Source organism: Vigna umbellata, chromosome 1, assembly GCF_029865625.1.
Source record: "Vigna umbellata cultivar VRB3 chromosome 1, Vumbellata_1.0, whole genome shotgun sequence".
Taxonomy (NCBI): domain Eukaryota; kingdom Viridiplantae; phylum Streptophyta; class Magnoliopsida; order Fabales; family Fabaceae; genus Vigna; species Vigna umbellata.
Window position 1 is genome coordinate 11,518,513 of NC_142165.1, and position 18,892 is coordinate 11,537,404.

The 18,892-nt window shown below is 36.7% G+C and overlaps 2 protein-coding genes and 1 pseudogene across 2 annotated transcripts; all 3 read right to left on the reverse strand.

Moving 5' to 3' along the window:
- Window positions 1-2,462: 2,462 nt before the first annotated feature.
- On the reverse strand, window positions 2,463-10,814 carry LOC124831973 (uncharacterized). Its single transcript, XM_088094818.1, has 7 exons — window positions 10,764-10,814; window positions 10,192-10,383; window positions 9,664-10,005; window positions 8,841-8,951; window positions 8,101-8,531; window positions 7,720-7,994; window positions 2,463-2,918 (listed from the first exon to the last, which is right to left on the reverse strand). Exons 2-7 carry the CDS (start codon window positions 10,349-10,351, stop codon window positions 2,615-2,617), a joined length of 1,623 nt encoding a protein of 540 aa, XP_087950944.1. The 5' UTR covers window positions 10,352-10,383; window positions 10,764-10,814; the 3' UTR covers window positions 2,463-2,614.
- A 2,884-nt stretch (window positions 10,815-13,698) lies between these two features.
- Window positions 13,699-14,908, reverse strand: LOC148204629 (cysteine proteinase inhibitor-like). Its single transcript, XM_088094809.1, has 3 exons — window positions 14,750-14,908; window positions 14,079-14,296; window positions 13,699-13,978 (listed from the first exon to the last, which is right to left on the reverse strand). The coding sequence occupies exons 1-2, from the start codon at window positions 14,849-14,851 to the stop codon at window positions 14,093-14,095; spliced, it is 306 nt and encodes a 101-aa protein (XP_087950935.1). The 5' UTR covers window positions 14,852-14,908; the 3' UTR covers window positions 13,699-13,978; window positions 14,079-14,092.
- Window positions 14,909-17,548: 2,640 nt separating this feature from the next.
- Window positions 17,549-18,584, reverse strand: LOC148204630 (peroxidase 31 pseudogene; annotated as a pseudogene).
- Window positions 18,585-18,892: the final 308 nt, after the last annotated feature.

Genomic DNA, 18,892 nt, shown 5'->3' on the forward strand with positions numbered 1-18,892 from the left:
AAACAGTATACAATGATCTCATGAAAAAAAAACAAAAATCAATGTATCTCGTTTTTCTGTCTTTTACGAGATTTTATTTGTGGAGCTATTCTTATTTATTACACGTGGATGTTTATAGCCACAAGAATTTGAATCGTAGGTTGTATTTTTACAAGTATTGCATTTTGTTTTTCTCATTTCCAAATTATTGCATGTGTTGGTCCCGGTGTTATTTACTTCGTAACTTTGACAATATTTCTAGCTTGTCATGTTTTTGGTATATTCGATAATTCTATATTATTTAAGAGTAAGCTAAAAAAACATTTTAAATGTAGCTTCTTCAAAAAAAAATGTAGCTTCTTCTTCAATTAAGATATTCTAAATTAAGTTCTTGGGTGAATATTTGTGGACACAACTCGCCCTATATGGAGAACGTGTTTGGATGTTAACAAATTGATGTTTATGTCATTATTCTTAAGTCGTACAAAATATATGAAAGTTATAAGCGATATTTAGATTTGTGGACACAACTCAGCCAATGTTTAGAACGTGTTGGATGTGAACATGTACGATTTTTTTTTATTTCGTTTTCTTTTTCTTAATGTTTTTTGGAATTTTATATGATTAATAAAAAGTAACAAAACAAAATGACAAAGATATTTTATTGCAAAACCTTAGCTCTGAACGGATATAATTCTAGATTTTATTTAATTAATTATCTATTTTACTCCAATTTATTTATTCAACGTTACTCACTCGTTTATATAATCCAATTATATGTTTAAATTTATTTCATATTTGTTTGGTGATATGAATTTTTACTCACGCCTGTTCAAATTTATCAAACACGTGCATGGTTAAAAGTATAAATAGCTTAGCAGTAAAGTAATTGTTAAAAAACTTATTTTATTAATGTTTCTTATTTTTCATCTTTTATAGGTATTGATAAAATAAAATTATCGAAACAAGTCTTTTAGTTCATTGGAAGTAGTTATAGTGCTTATTTGTTTAAAAATTGGAAGGGCAGATTGTGAGATGGTTAGGATGTTAAGACAGTTCATTGACCTAAACAATGGAAACAATGAGAAGTTTTGGAATTACAGGTAAACGTGCTTTCTAAGTGATGAAGTCTCTGGTATTAGAAGGTTACGGGGATAGTAAATTCCTACAATTAGTATGACTGTGGGTAGAAGTCTTCACAACTTTTATGTTTGTGTTATGTAAACAGCGAAACGCGATTTCTGGAATTTAAACAGGATATTGCCCGAAGCAATAACTTGTTATTGCCCGAAGCAATAACTTGTTACTTCGGTCAAAAAACAAATCGAGAAGTAAACCTTCCAGAAATTAAAAAAACAATTGTTAATTACTATATGTCTTAGTTACCTTCACAACAACTGAAGAAGGATAAACACCATATTGTCTCGGTTAGAGAACATCTGATATACATAACAGGAGTTACAGTGCAGTGTAGACATACTGTCAAGTGAAAAGTCTTTTGCAGGTGGGTAGCAATCTTTTCTGTCTTCGGTTACTTTCAGAACTGAGGTAGTATCCCTAATTCAAAAAGGTTGTCAGGTGAAAGTTTTGTTTGAATGTTGGCAATTGAGTTTTTTTTGGCTCAGTTGTTTTTAGAACCTAGACAGTATGCTTCTTTCAGCATCGATTTCTGGATAATCGAAACATATACTTTTACTAAAACTACGAAAATGTTACCGTATTTTTATACACTTCGATTTTTATAAAACCGAAACGTATATAGTACGTCCAAACCCCTCTTTTTTACTAGTGAGTGCAGGTTAGAACTAAGACTAAGGGACTGATGATTTTATTTCATCAAACAACATTATGGTTGAGTAATCAATGCCAAAATCTTGTCGATTTTTAGTTTTTTAACTTCTGTCTGTATCCCTTTGAGCAATTCTTTACCCGTTATGTTTCTGTCCACTGATTTTATTAAAGTATAATGCAAATTTTATAATAATATAGAAAAGTCTAAGATAAAATTATTGAAATATAATACAAATTCTAAAATATGGTAGAAAAGTCTAAGATAGGAAAAAAAATCAAAAACATTTTATATAGGTAAAAATTTCAAAAACATTTTATATAAGTTGTGGTTAGTATTTTCTAAAATAATGAGTTTATAACTACTCATGTACACTAAGATAACATCTAACACAACTAAGACAACTACAAAATACATTTTTTTTAACTACTACTTTCCCATTTTACTACTCTCCATATTATCTTATCTATCAATTGTCTCTTTCACAACTTCAAAATACTATCACAAGTTCAAAGCAATCTAGGAACACAATAGAATAGGAGTTTCAAGGAAGTGATGGATACGCAATATTAAACTTCATTATCTAAGACAAGAGTTTAAATTAATTAGAATGAAAGCATCTGAGACCATTAAATATTACTATTATAGAATAAAAGAAATAATTAGTAAGATGAGATAAATGAGAAAAATGTGCTTGAAAAAAGAATCTTAGAGAAAATTTTAATATTGAAAAGACACGAAGAAATCTTGATCGAAAATGTTTTTCAATTAAAACTAAAATTACAATATCACAATAAAGAATAAAAGGATAAGACACTTAATGATGCTAACGTAGGTGAGTGAGTATTAAGTTTCGCGCCCAAGTTTGGGATCAGGACGATAGTATTTAGACCAATAGGAGTCATCCCAGAACTTAGACTGGAAGAGAATAAACACAAGCAATGGGGAAAACCCCATTGGAGTCACTGCATAAGAAACCCATTTTGTTGTGTGATCAAATATCAGAAAGGATGCTGCAATGAAAGCATAAACCAAAGTAGTAACGGAGATCATTAGTAACTGAAGGCCATAATACAAGCTGGGATGTACTGATATAACAAATTCAGTGTCTGCGAATCTTGAAGAAATGAAATTTGTCAAGAAAGAGAGTGTTTCGGTGTACATTTTCCTGTGTGTCTCTGTTGCTCCTGGATGTCTGGGATGCTTGCATTTCTTCAACTGTTGTCCTTCGTATTCGCCAAAGGAGGGGGAGGTACCTGCAAAGATACTCCGACGTTCAAGTCAGATATGAGTTATGGAGCTGAAGCTTAGAAGAGAGTAATTGGATACTGCTCTGAAGTATTATTCAGGATCTCTAGAGCATAAAGAGAACGTACCTGGACTTGGGTCCTGTCACTGTATTTATAAAGAATAAAAATAACCACCTTACCTAAAAGTGTGGTTAGTGGCTTTGACTGATATTTTAACTGTCTAAAATATCTAAGATATTTATGTTATTACATAAATATCCTTTCTACATAACATGCCCCCCAAGTCCGAGTTAACCGTTGACGTGGTAACTATAGGACTTATGAGTTTGAGGGAGACTGTCTTTGCTGTAATTGGAGAGCGTGTTCCTGGTCATTGCTCATGTGTGGATTGATCGTGACCGAGTGGTTGAATTTGATGGACCAAAAGGAGGCGAAGCCAAACGGCAAAAAGCTGGAGCAAGTGAGGCCGAACGTGAGGATACGTATGACCGAGCGGTGGAGGCCTAGTGGCATGCGAGGCCGATCATGAGGACGCTCTTTGACAATTGAATGTTGAGCGTTGAGGCCGAACGACTGACTAAGTGGACGTTCGTTGATAATCGAATGTCGAGCGTTGAGGCCGAACGACTGACCGAGTGGACGCTCGTTGATAATTGTTTGTCGAGCGTTGAGGCCGAACGCTGACTGAGTGGACGTTCGTTGATAATTGTTTGTCGAGCGTTAAGGCCGAACGCTGACTGAGTGGGCGCTCGTTAACCATTGAATGTCGAGCGTTGAGTGTGTCCCTTTGTTCGATGCACCTGGGTGTTCTAGGGCGAACATCGGCCAGCGGGAGTGTATCCCTTTATGCACGTGTTGCTCGATGCAGCTGGGTGTTCTAGGACGAACATCGGCCAGCGGGAGTGTATCCCTTTATGCACGTGTTGCTCGATGCAGCTGGGTGTTCTAGGGCGAACATCGGCCAACGGGAGTGTATCCCTTTATGCACGTGTTGCTCGATGCAGCTGGGTGTTCTAGGGCGAACATCGGCCAGCGGGAGTGTATCCCTTTATGCACGTGTTGCTCGATGCAGCTGGGTGTTCTAGGGCGAACATTGGCCAGCGGGAGTGTATCCCTTTATGCACGTGTTGCTCGATGCAGCTGGGTGTTCTAGGGCGAACATCGGCCAGCGCGAGTGTATCCCTTTATGCACGTGTTGCTCGATGCAGCTGGGTGTTCTAGGGAGAACATCGGCCAGCGGGAGTGTATCCCTTTATGCACGTGTTGCTCGATGCAGCTGGGTGTTCTAGGGCGAACATCGGCCAGAGGGAGTGTATCCCTTTATGCACGTGGGTGTTCTTGGGCGAACATCTGCTGGGTTTAGAAGTGCTTCAGGATGATCGGCTTTCAAGTGTCCGCTTTTATGTACAAGATATGTTTATCTGCACTGTAAGAAATAATATTAAGCATATAGGTGAGACTGTTTGGTCAAGTTGCAAACCTGGCGGCTGGCCGAGCGTCAAAGAGATACATTGACCGAACGCTTCCTGTGGTAGAGACCGAACGTCAAATGATGAGCGAAATGACGAACGTCCGAAAAGTGTAATGGCCGAACGTTGATGCCAATAGAACGAACGTCATTGGAGTGGAGTGGCCGGATGTTAATGACGAGCGAACTGTGGAACGTTCTGGACCGAACGTTAATGACGACCAAAGCGAGCATCAGCTGTAGTTGAATGGACGAGCGCTTGCAGATCCGAGTGGGCGAACGTTGTTGAGTCGGGTGGCCAAACTGTTGAGGCGAAGTTGCCGAACGCTGGGGACAGAGTGGACGAGCGTTGGAGATCAAGTGGACGAACGTCAGGAGGCCGAACAAGAGTCAGGCCGAATACTGGAGCGCTCGTGTTGAAGACTGGTCGAGCGGTAGAGGTCGAGCGTCAGAGTGTACGCGAGGCCGAGCGCTAGAGGCCGAACATCAGTGATGAGCGAAGTGACGAACGCTCTAGGCCGAACGTCCGAGAAAGATAATGGCCGATCGTTAAGGCGAAGAGAACGAACGTCATGGGACGAACGTTATACATTCGAGTGGGTTATTGCTGGAACGCTCGTCCACCGGCATTGTCGAGCTAAGAGAACGAACGTCATTGGTCGAACGTTATACATTCGAATGAGTGATTGCTGGAACGCGCGATTGAGCTTGGTACGCCTCAAAGACGAACGTCGTTGACGTACGCGAGGCTGAACTCGGGACGTTTCAGGACGAGCGTTAAAGAGGCCAAATAAGAGCGTGGCCGAACGCTTGGAACCGAACGTCAATGATGTCCGAACGTTTTAGGCCGAACGTCAACGAGAGAGCATTGTTGGCTGAACGCTATTGAAACGAGTGGCCGAATGGTTGAGACCATGGATGGCCGAACGTTCGTCCCATTGCTTGCCGAGCGGCCTAAACCAAGTGGAGTGTCGAGCAGTGTTTGAACGCTCGTTAAAAGGGATGGACGAGTGCTCGTTGAAATGGATGGACGAGCGCTCGTTGTAATGCATTGGCGAGCGCTCGTTGTAATGCATGGACGAGCGCTCGTTGAAATGGATGGACGAACGCTCCTCCACATTTTGATTGTCGAGCGTTCGTCTACGAAGGCGAGGCCGAACGTCCGATTGCTCGAACGCTCGCTCATAGTGATTGTTGGACGTTTGAGGACGAACGTCTTTGTCGACGGATGGCTGATCATCAGTTGGGTCGAACGATCGTGACGCTCGAATGTCAGGGCGCTCGTTGAAATGGATGGAAGAGCGCTCGTTGTAATGAATGGACGAGCGCTCGTTGTAATGAATGGACGAGTGCTCGTTCAAATGGATGGACGAGCGCTCGTTGAAATGGATTGACGAACGCTCGTCCACATATTGATTGTCGAGCGTTCGTCTACGATGGCGAGGCCGAACGGCCGATTGGTTGAACGCTCGTTCGCAGTGACTTTTCGAGCGTTGAAGTGGGATGTGAGGCCGACTGTTTGGACGCTCGTACATTGTGATTGTCGAGCATCCTCGAAGCCGAAAGTCGAGGTCGAACGCTGGAGTATTTGAGGAATAGAAATTGGATTGGATGACGTGGAGGCCAAACTGAATGACGCGTGGGTGGAGCGAGTCTTGCGGAAGACGTGGAGAATGGGTCTGACAATGCGGCTTTCTTGGAGGCGCCGAAATGGCTTGTCTCCGAGTTTAGAAATTTAGGGTTTTCTGTTCTCAGTCTCGATTTTCTCAGTCTCGATCTTGATAATTCATACATCAATTAAAAACAGAATGAAACCCCAATTATTTTCTTCTACAGAACCTTTGGTGGTGGCTGGTGGAAGGCAAAACAGCGTGCCCCAAATCAGAGACGAAACTCGTTTCAAAGAAAACGGAGGAGAGAGCAGTACAACCGGTTTTAGGAAGCGCCGTTGACTCTAGGCAACGCTGGCAGCAAGCTCGGTAGCGGCAGGCAACGCAGTGATGGTGGGGAGAGCTTGACGGAGAGCGGCGACCCTGGGCGGCACGGTGGCTGAGTTCGCCCAAGAAGCGATTTATGGAGGAGAAGGTTATCCCTCTTGTGCGTAAGGAGAAGAGAAAAAGGGGAGCCTGAATCCGTGGCGGCGACGAGCTCAACGAATGGTGGTGGTCCTGGCTTGGTGGCGATTTGGGAATTTAGGGTTCCCGTTGTTCTGCGATTTCTGGGGCAATTGGGAATTTGGGGAATTTAGGAATTGTGGTCTTGCGTAGCTTTTGTTTGCAGAAGGAGAAGACACAAGGGTTCCCTGGAGTAAATGGTTGCATGTTTTTGGATTGCATGTGTAGGAAGATTGTGAAGATGCGCGATGAAGAACTCGCGTCTAAGGGTTCCATGGCTGCACGATTTGGGGTTCTGTTGTAATTGGCTTTTCATTGATTGGAATTGATTGGAATTGTGCGTGGATTGTGCGTTTTGGGGTCTGAAGAGTGGCGCTAATGAAGGTGTTGGTGTGGGTGGTCTCCGTCACTGTCGTAGGATCAGCGTGACCATGTTTGGGAGGCGATGGAGATGACTTAATGATTCCCCTGTGACGGTGGTGTTCGGTGACGGAGGCTGATCGATGGACTTGATCTGGAGGCGTTCTCTACGCTGGGTCTGACCCGTAAAGAGGCACAATTTCGCAAACGGTGCTTACAGTAGCGCTAATGGCTCAGGAGGAGAATCCTTGTGGCGATGCTGCAGTTCCATCTTGTTGGAGTAGCTTTACCCGGAGAGGTGATTTCTTGAGACCGAGTGCTCTTCTTGTGGTTTTTGTGAGATGACACTCGGCCCCACGGTGGGCGCCAAAATGTTTCGATGTACATTTTCCTGTGTGTCTCTGTTGCTCCTGGATGTCTGGGATGCTTGCATTTCTTCAACTGTTGTCCTTCGTATTCGCCAAAGGAGGGGGAGGTACCTGCAAAGATACTCCGACGTTCAAGTCAGATATGAGTTATGGAGCTGAAGCTTGAAGCTTAGAAGAGAGTAATTGGATACTGCTCTGAAGTATTATTCAGGATCTCTAGAGCATAAAGAGAACGTACCTGGACTTGGGTCCTGTCACTGTATTTATAAAGAATAAAAATAACCACCTTACCTAAAAGTGTGGTTAGTGACTTTGACTGATATTTTAACTGTCTAAAATATCTAAGATATTTATGTTATTACATAAATATCCTTACTACATAACAGAGAGTATGGACGCAGAAGAAGTGAACAATGCGATTGCATTTGTGACGATGAAAACTATGAACCAGGCATTGTTCTTGTCACCTGGAACAGTGAGAGCAGCTGCAAATGCTACAGTAGCAACAAGCGTTGCCACAACCATTCCAGAATCCGCTATTCCTTTAGCAGATTCTTTGATATCTTTGGATAACTGGTTGTGTTCATCAAAAAATACATCAACTGGTGTCTTTCCCTTCTTGTTTTTCATACTCTTTAATCCATGAGGAACTCTTCTCTCCGCATCCTATTTATCAACCACAAGTACGTGTCAAGATTTCTGGAACTGATGTCATACAATACTAATTAATAAAGAACGATCGAATAAGGAATAAGGAAATGAATAAATTGACCTTGAACCAAGAGAGCTCTTTGTCCATTTGAAATTTTGCACTTAAACCTGAGAATGATTTGAATTGAGGGGCCAAAAGCGCAGCCAGGTGTAGAACGTTGTTACCTTCATTGTCCACGGCTCTTAGTAAATACTGTTTTCTCTCATTTATAAATTGTTCAAAGAAGTCCAAACGTCGATATAGAAAAAACAAGTGTACTAGGTTCCGTCCATTAGAGTCCTTAAAGGTCATGAGTAATGAAGAACTCCCCATAAAACACCATATTACTGAGTCACCGTTTCTTGATTCTAGAGCATCAAACAACACTGCGGATGGTTCAGTAGTCAACGCCAACATGTCTTTGATTTTCAGTTTTTTGACTTCATCCACTATCCTATACAGCAATCGCATACCCGTTCCTATTAATCCTCTGTCGCCCTGTAATTCTTTGTCTAGATTGGTCCGAGAAATGATTAACATGAAAAGAAATAAGAAAAAAAGAAAGTCAAATTAAATGTTGATCTTATATTAAGCACCTTTTCTTTGTTTTATTTCTATTTAGAAAGTTCTATACTCCTGACTTAAAATTGAAAGTGTAAATATTTGTTTGTCAGTTGCTATAACTTTGTATCATGAGACTGATAACTTAATAAATATATTACAATTATAACACTCAATATTGACCATTAAGAAGTAATTCTTATTTAAAGATATATAGATGCATAAATTTCTAAATTAACAACCAAGATAATGAAGCTTACCTAGAACTTCATAAGGCTTTCGCGCCAGCATATGCAATGATGTTAGCTCCTCTTTATCTCTTGCAAAGGTCAAAGCAAGTGGATGTTTTTCAAATAATGTAATGGCCACATCTGTGAAATGCACAAATTAAATAACCATGATGGATTGCATATGCAGAAGGCAAGGTAAATAGCGATGATGAACATGTACAAGGTTGTTTGAAATAGTAATTACAAAAGGAGGGTTGCCAGAAAATGAAAAGATGAGTTATTGTAAATATAGAGATGTAAACACTGCCATGGGATATGCAATTGGGAGGAAAAAAAGGCACTTATGATTCTTTTAAATAGAGTGATCAATAAGTTGTTATCTTAGACAAAGTGATCAACAAGTTGTAGATACTAAACGAATTTTCTACTCCAACTCATTTACCGACTTCTTCAATTCATGAAGTCTCATATTTGTGAAAAGCAAAGAAAAATGATAAACATTAGAAAAGCTATAAATGATGTGTGTTGATGATGAAAGTTTATTTGATGAAGACAAAAAGGTGGAGAAAAGTATTTTGATGCATTAATTAGGAGTATAAATTTTCGAATAAAGTAAAGAAAAACTGCTACCAAATTGAAAATTATATATTGAATCTGATCTGGGTTTGTATCAAAATAATTTGAACAGATCATTAAATTTGTAATTGAGTCATAGTGAATTTAACAGAAGATATTTGATCATATCAGTTGAATTGGTCGAGTTGGCTAATTAGTAAAACATGACAAGTACTACAAATAGCTTTAAAAAGGGATAAAGAAGGGTGTTTAATTAATGAGTTATAGATGCACTTACCAAACATGTTGTTGCTAATGGTCATAAAAAAGAGTTTTTTAATATCCTTGTAAGCCATTTTGTCAAGCAGATGGTGAGAGCATAGAAGTTGAACTATTCTGTGATGGAAAGATAAAGCAGCCAAGTGAACTGGAAGCATCTCATCTGAGTTATGTATTAGCACATCTTCTGGCCTCATAAACTTAATCAACTCTTCAACAAAAGCAGTGCTCCCCGCACCTGCTGCTACATGAAGAGCTCTGTCGCCTAATCTATTCAATTGAATGCGTACACTATTTGGATCTTTTTCTACAATGGGTAGCATTTTATCCCACTTATTGAGGAGTGCATGCCAGTACAGATCTGCAATCCTTTCAAACTTATTTTTAGTCACTCTATATACATAGATATATACACATAACTTACCCTAATCTTGTTTAAAACTCAAATCTATCTAGCAATATTATTGTATTAAAACCGTGTGGTGTGACAGCATGTAAAGTAGCAATGAGTTTGTGAATGCAATAGTTTGGAGTATGCATAACTTACCCACACATTCTCTAGAGTTCCACATTTTATCAAGTGAATCTGGTGATGAGGCATGTGAAGCAGCAATAAGAGGAGGAGTTTGGTCATGGCTTTCATCATCTCCTGGTATCTTAATCTTAATGTTGGGTACATCTGAAGCAGCAGCCACATCGGGATTCATGCTGTTGCTTCCTTCTTTCCAAGCCCTCTAACCTTCACCATAATAATAATAATGTAAAACCTTCTTTTTTCTAATTATGTTTGAAAGTTTAAGTGTCATAATTTAATGAAATTCTGTATCACATGTATATTTTAATACATATGAGGTCTTTACTTTATTTGAAACTTGATCATAAAAATAAGTATACTTAATTATTTTTAATAAAATCATTCTTTCTAATTTAAAACGTTTTTGTTTAAGCTTTTTCATGAAAAGAATATTGTTGACATAGATACTTTTTAGTATTACATGTTTGGAATATCAGTAACTGTAACCATTTTTCCAGTATTAGTAAGTGAACCAGGAGACATATTAGAGGCTAAAAGTATAGAGAAGAAAGAAGATATAGAGTGAAAGTGAGAATTGAGTTTACCTGGGAAATTCAAGTGGGAAGTAGAGTACGGTGATTCGTGTAGGCGATAACAGAGGCTGTTTATAAGGAACAGTTGAAGCTAAGAAGATATATAGAATAAAGAAGATAATGAGAAGCTTACATGAGTGGCGTGTATGGTAAGGTGACAGATGCTTAGTTCTGATATGATGGAGAAGGAAGAATAGTTCTTTTCAGGAATAAAAGCATACTCTTTTCGAAATATATCAAAATTGAAAAATTAAAAATAAAATGTTTTGGAAACAACATTGAGTGGTAATAATATAAGTTAGAGTTGAAAATATAACTTTCAATGTTTAATTACTATTTTTAATTTTCTGATACGAAAGGAGCTGTTGTGATTAAAAAGTATCGGGGAAGAAAAGCGCAGGAGAATTAGATTCCAAAGTACGTTACTTGATGAACTCGATTTTGTAAGTTTTGGATGGGAGAATAAAAATAAAGATAAATTGAAGCTTCATACTTTTTTCAATAGCGTGGACACAACTTTTCCAACGTTTATCACCATCTCTGTTATCTTGTTCTTCAAATGGGTTCTCTTTATCATACAACTTCATTAACACTCATTAAAATAATTTGAATAGTATGATCCACTGAAATAGAATTAATTTATAAAGACATATAATATCATCTCCTGTCTAAAATTTTTTAAGATAATAAATTTAAGTTTTTTGTATGTTATTAAATTTTTTTTATTTAATGTGTCACTCATTCATTCTTGAATTTTTAACAAATATTTCATTGATGAATTTTCAGCCTTAAGAGTGCCATTCAATTTTGATTTTTATTTGTATTGTTGTTTACTTTTTTTTTTTACCGAGACACACTTGTCTAAAATAGGTCAATATGAGTTTAAGGTGAAGACTAATCAACCTAGGTCGAAGGTTGAGACAAGTTAATTTAGGGCTAAAAGTCAAGACGGGTCGATTCAATTCAAAAATTGAGACGGATTGTTAAGGGTCGATACAAGGTGGTTTGGGCATAAGGTCGAGATAAGTTGGATTGAGTACAAGGTCGAGACAATTCATTACAGACTGTAAGTCAAGATGGGTCAACTCGAGTCGAAAGTCGATACAGGTCAACATGAGCCACATGTTGAGATGGGCCTACTCAAGCAAAAGGTCACAAGCGGATCTATGCCAAAAGTCGAGACTGACAAATATACCAGGTTAAGACAAGCCACACTTGGTCAAAGGTTGACTCAACTCAGTTTGGATCATAGTTAAGTTGAGTGGATCTTGTCGATCGATGCGATGAGTTAATCGAGACCAAACATCAAGACAACTCGTCCCAGAAAAACAAATCAACCCAAGTCGAAGTTTGAGTCAAGTCAATACAATTGAGCCAAGTTATCTAAGCTATGAAGTTTTGATTCTCATACATGTTTTTATAGGCTTAATACCAATTTTGGTCCCAATTTTTGTTAGCTTTATTCGAAATGGTTCTAATTTTTTTTTCTGTTCAATGTTGTCCTAAATAATGTAATTTATGTTCAATTTAGTCCTTTTTGCAGACAACGTTTAAATTGTTAACGGTGCACTGTCCAGTTGTGCAAAATCCAAATGAGATGACATTTAACTGCCTACGTGGATTCCCTTTAGGCATAGTGAGGTGGAAGGCAAGAAGAGACCAAGTAGTGAGGGAGAAGAAGAAGGGAACCGAACGGCTGAAGGGGTAAGACTATCGAACGGTGGAAGCATGGGAGTCGATCGGTTCGCCAGAGGGATTTGCGATTTAAGCTCGTGGTCCTGTAGATTTTTGGTTCTTGTGGTTTGTAGGTTTGGGGTTGGCAAGGATGATGAAGGTGTGTGTCACGGTGGCGCATTGAAGAAGGGAGAGTGGTAGTAGTAGCGGCGGCCATGGAGATTTCGTTGTTGGCTATGAATGTTGTAGGAAACTCGCGATTTAGGTTGGTTCTAGAGGAGGAAGACTCGTGATTTGCTGCAGGTTTGATAGCATCGCAGATGGAGATGTGGTGGTTGGAGGTTCTCGCATTGAGTGGCACGATTCTTAGGGCAGCGACAACCTGAATTGGGCTTTGCTGCACAACGATGGTGGCGGCCTAAGGTTTTGGAAGCGCGAGGAAGATGGTGGTCTGGCGAGTTGAGACCCTAATCAAAAATACATTTTCAAAAATTAGGGTTTAGGTGGTGAAGAAGATGATGGAGGTGTGAAGATGGCGGTTGACCGTGACCTTGGCGGTGGCGGTTAGGGTTAGGTGGTGGCTAGGGTTAGGTGGTGGCTAGGGTTTCTATGTGGGGAAATTAGGGCTTCTGGAGGTAAGAAATGATAATGGCGTGTCAAGGGTAATGTGTCATTTATTGCACAGCTGGACAGTGCACCGTTAACGATTTAAACGTCGTCTGCAAAAATGATTAAATTGAACATAAATTACATTGTTTAGGACAACATTGAACAGAAAAAAAAAATTAGGACCATTTCAAATAAAGCTGACAACCAAAATTGGTATTAAGCCTTATTTATATATTCAATAATATTTTTTAAAAAAATAATATTTTTTTTATGTGTAAATAAAGACTCATATATTGACCCTAGTTTACAAGGTTTTTTATGAACATTTTGATGTTATGGACTTTTTGAATGAGAAGATTTTGATTTTCTTGAGTTTTTTAACCTGAACCATGTAAATTACGATCAAACTTTTTGGTTGAACCAAATTGACATATCTAAACACGAGCAGTAATTTCTAAAATAAAACTCTTTTCGTGTCAAAATAAATGTAATTTAACACAATAAATATATATTACTTGTTAAAATAATTTAATTAAAATAATATCATTATCGTAATACAATATTGTATCCGCTTGAAAATTAACAACATTCCTCTTTTTAAAAGACTACTAAAATTCTAATCATTTAGAATATAGAAAATATAAATTTTGAGACATATTCAACGTTACCAACTAAAATAACCTCTCTTTAATCAACCATATAAATACATAATCAGTGATTAAATCATTCATGATAACGTTATTATTCTAGGAACAAACTTTAAACTATATAATCATTTCATATATAACACATGCAAATACATAATCAATAATAACTTCCATTTGTAGTAATTGTTGAAATAGGATTCCTTAACATGCACATCCCTTTGAAGAACAACAGCCACATTTATTGAATACATATGGAGAATCTTGTGGACAAGCTAAGAAGATGCAATGTTCTGTAACCTGAAAAACCATGAAAGAGAGATTCAAGAAATTCAACATACAACAAAATTTGGCAAAAGAAAGTTGAAGAAACTAATCCATTTTTGTGATGTGAAATTACCTGGCCAAGAAGTGCTAGACCGAATCTGAAACAGGGTTAAGAACAACTGGCTTGAATTCCTCCACCTCCTTCAAGTTCAACCATGCCTTCTCCAACACCTTTGTTTCGTACACCTTTTTTGTTTCACCATCATTTGCCTCCAACGTTATGTAGTACAAAATCCCTGCAACCACTTGCTGCTTTGCACTTATCACTCTCACAAACTCCACCACTGCATTCTGCTTTTTCATCTCCGATTAAACACCATAAAACAAAACAACGCAACATACTTGAAAATATTAATGTTGTCTTTTTTATGTTAGGCAATTCAAGTTTCTCTTAAAAACTGTCATAGCTTAATTAGTATGGTACAAAATTTCAACTTGTATATATAAAATAAAAACACAACTTGATGGGATCCCAAGTCCAATCTCTTCTAGAACATCTCAAATTTCTTGAATATTCAACAAGATTATGGCACACTGTAATTTTTTGTGTGTTATTTGAAATACCACTAAAAGTGACAGACATAACAAGATTCAAGAAGGGGATGATGAGGTACGAGGAATCAAACACCACTTTGATTACGTGTCAAATACGCATGACAGAATGATCTAATGCCAAATTATAGCATAAAACATACATAAGATCTTGTAATAATCAAAGTTGAATTGAAAGGAAGAAAAGAAAACCTGTTTTTTGTTGTAGTCATCAACTGCAAAGCGAGCGAGACTCTGGATATCGATGCTGTTCTCAGCTCCAACGATATCAGTAAGGCCACCTAAATTTGCCATTTTCTCTTTCTTTTTTTTCTTTCTCTTCTTCTCTCTACTATGTTTCTGCTATCACTCTTATATATTTATATGGTTTTATAAGTCAATATTTTCGCCTAAGAAAAACTGAATGCGTGTCTAATAATATTACCCTTGTTATTTCGTACAACTATTTTTATAACTGTTCTTATTAATTTGTTATTAAAAAATGTAATCTATGTATTGGTTAAATATCTTACTTTAATATTTTAGTATTAAACAGAATTGCCAAGTGGTTGTGTGAACAAGAAGGGACTGTTAAATTATTTGCCTTTCGTGCATGACCAACAAAACTAGATAACTTCAACTTTGGCATGTAATTAAGCATTAAGGGTGTGTTTGGATTGACAAAAATATTTGAGAATAAGTGGATAAATTTGAAAAAATGAAAGATTAAGAGAATCATAACGTATTTGAATGGATGATAAGTTGAAACAAACATATGCTAAGGAAAAACATTAAGAATAAACTATTGAGTGCATTGTATATTAGCTTTTAAATTTTGTTTATATATATATATATATATATATATATATATATATATATATATATTAATCTTCTTAAAAAATTGTACAGTGTCTTAAAAATAGTTTAAGAATAAAATTCCCTAAAAAATACAGTCTTATACTTTTATATGATTTTTATAAAAAAAATTTAAAAAAAAAAACTATTTCGTTGACCAATAATAAGATGTATATTTTTTCCAATGAAACGATCAAATTATTCAATAGTTACACAATACTTATGATTGGTATGGTAAAAATGAAAGAAACAGAGTGTGAAAGAAAAAAAATGTAAGAAATTAGGGGAAAATATATTGTTTGGTGAGAAAAAAATTGAATGGAAAGAGATATTCTTTGATGGAAATAATTAGTAATGGAAGAGAAGTTATTTTATTTATTTTTATAATGTTATCTATTATGAAAGTTAAGACAGCTACAAAAATGAAATTTTCAACGACATAAATTAATTATGTGGTGTTGAGACACCTCACTCTCCGCAAATACTGTGCAGAGTAGTTGTAACTTAAATGCACTGCATATGAGGTCGAGTTCAAAAAGGTTGACAATATTGTTGATTCTTCTATAATTTGAGTGTGGCATAGTTGATTTGATCTTTCTTGTATAATTGATATTTATTTGTCATATTAATTTATTGTCGTAAATTAAACCCTAGACATTATTTTTAAGAAAAACATTTTCTTCATATTCTTTATATGAGCTGATCATTTACTTTTAAACGTATTTTAGTTATTAAAAAGTCAACTTTTATATTTATAAAAAAGATTTTAAAAGGTAAAATACAGTTAGGTGTGAAAATAATAAATAATTAATAATACGTTTTCAACTTGAGTGTTGTATTTTTTATTTTAACATCTAAATTCTTTTTATGTGTTTCTCTTACATTATAAAAAGGTTCGAATGTTAATTGAAAATACAAGCGCTATACTTATATGATAATGAAAATAATAAAATTATTATTATAATTATAAAATTAAATATACATAATTTTTATAATTTTATTTTTGTTATAATATATATATATATATATATATATATATATATATATATATATTACAAATATGAATATCAATACCTAAAATGTAAAATTTCATAAAATATTTAGAAGTAGTGCTAGTTTAAAATAAGGAAATTTTGTTATTTTGATATTAAATGGTTTATTTATAAATAGTTTTATTACAAACGAATTTTATTATATTAAAATATACTATTTTTATAAAATTCAAATTTGACCCGACCCATCACGGGTTGGTGGGTAAACGGGTTGACTCATTTAATTACAACAAATTTTCTATAATTTAAATCTAAATAAATTTCATTCTTAAACTTCACTCCTTCCAACATGGGTGTTTAATTAATTTTGAAAATAAGGAACTTAAATAATTTTTTCAAGCAAAAAATAATAATAAATATTTTTTTATAAAATTAAAATTAAATTTTAATAAAATAAATAGGTAGGTGGGTTGGTGGGTCAACCCGACCCACCACGTGTTCAACCCGTATGAGCCGGGTTGAAATCTGACCCGCATAAAAAAATAGGTTTAATACTCTCTTTGGTCCCCACTTTCGTTGAATAATGTCATTTCAGTCCCCATTTTTAAAAGTGTTTGAAATATGTCCATAGTTAGTAAAATTCGCGTCTAATTTGTCCCTTCCGTTAAGTATAACCAAACGAAGTTAGTACGTTGATGATTTGGCACCAATTATTGACAACGTGTCAATATATTGTTTTGTGCGTTATGACGTGTTACTTTCTTATAGAATTGGGTCTTCTTCTTCTTGTTTGTCTTCTTCTTGTTGTTTAACCTAAAATACATATTCAATCACTCCATACCAAGTTTATGCAATCTCAAAACTACATGAACTTTGAGAAAATAGATCAAAATGAGAAACTTTATTAATTAAATCTTATAATATTACATCCAAAAATCATAACTCAGATTCATCTATCCAAGATCAAGGACAATTGCTTCATTCTCCCATTTCCCCACCTCACACAACCAAAATTTATGTATGGATAATCAACCTCAAAAACACCAAATTCATGCACAACAAAGGTTTCATTCCATTCTCGTCTTAAATCAAAAGATCTTGTTTCATCAAATCATCAAAAACTTCCAAAAAGAAGAAAGAATCAATTAATCTGATCACACTTGCGTTAGATCTCCCCCTTTCTCCCTGTCTGCACATTGAGCAGACTCAGCTTCTGCATCGCCGAGGCAAAAACCCTAAAGAACCTAGCTTGATCTTTGGCGAAGCCCTCCAGGAATGGTCTCGTAACAGGGTCATTGTACAAGCCGTGATCGGATTTCAGCACACCCAAACCCTTAGGAAGGTTTTGGATAATGTCATTGAAGACGAAAATGGTAGGGTTGGTTCTGTAATCGGCGCAAGCTTTGGATAAAGGTTTAGAAAAACAAGGGTTGTAGGACGAAGAGGAGTTCGAGAGGTTGGTGACGAATTCAGAGTAGTGGGAGAATCCCACAGTGTGGGCCCCACTCAGAGCGACGAACTCCTCCATGGAGAAGCCGTGACAGGTGATGATTTTCGTGATTTGGGACATTGGCATGGATGGAGTGGGAGGTGGTTGGGGATGGAGGTGGCGGAAGAGAAGCGGTTGTCACCATGCTTGAGGAAAACAGGGTAAAAGGGGCAACCGAGCATGGTCAGAAGGTCGCGGGTTGCGCCGGAGAGGATGTCGGCGCAGGAGACGATGTTGGGGCAGGCCAATTCGAGGGCGGTCTTGGCGCAGACAATGAGGTCGAAGGCGTCGCTGGGGAGGGAGAGGTTGATGTCGGTCGCAATGTAGAAACCCTAAATCAATCTTTTCCCAAATATAAAAACCCCATCTTTAAAAACCTCAATATGGTGTTTTTTTAACACGTCAGCACCGCACAAAACAATACATTGACAAGATGCTAATAATTGGTGCCAGATCATCAATGCACTAACTCCGTTTGATTATATTTAACGGAAGGGACAAATTAGACACAAATTTTAGTAACTATGGACATATTCCAAACACTTTTATAAATGGAGATTGAATTGACATTATCCAACGAAAGTGTGGACCAAAGAGGGTATTAAACTAATAAAGTACAATTTTTTCAAACTTAAACCGGTCTGAACCCGTGGTGAGCCGGGTTGGCTCACGGGTTGTGACCCATTTTGACAACTCTACAAACAAGTTTCATTATATTAAAATGTACTACCTCTCTAAAATATTATATATATATATATTATTACAAATACGAGTATGAATACTTAAAATGTAAAATTTCAGAAAATAGTATTTTAGAAGTAGTGATAGTTTAAAAATAGTGAGACTTTGTTATTTTGATATTAAATGGTTTATTTATAAATAGTTTTGTTACAAAATAGTTTCATTATATTAAAATGTATTATCTCTTTAATAAACATTTTTCGAGAGTTCTCTACCTTCTCTCTAGAGGTTCTAATTTATGTCATCTTTTTGACGATTGGGAGGTATCTAAACGATCAA

Excerpts from the sequence above, each read along its gene's own strand:
- LOC124831973 (XM_088094818.1), bottom strand. The coding sequence starts at position 10,351 with ATGAATCCCGATGTGGCTGCTGCTTCAGATGTACCCAACATTAAGATT. Across the intron at positions 10,006-10,191 it reads GAACTCTAGAGAATGTGTGG|ATCTGTACTGGCATGCACTC; the intron begins GTAAGTTATGCA and ends AAAGGATTGCAG. Across the intron at positions 7,995-8,100 it reads AAGAGCTCTCTTGGTTCAAG|GATGCGGAGAGAAGAGTTCC; the intron begins GTCAATTTATTC and ends GTTGATAAATAG.
- LOC148204629 (XM_088094809.1), bottom strand. The coding sequence starts at position 14,851 with ATGGCAAATTTAGGTGGCCTTACTGATATCGTTGGAGCTGAGAACAGC. Across the intron at positions 14,297-14,749 it reads ATGACTACAACAAAAAACAG|AATGCAGTGGTGGAGTTTGT; the intron begins GTTTTCTTTTCT and ends ATGAAAAAGCAG.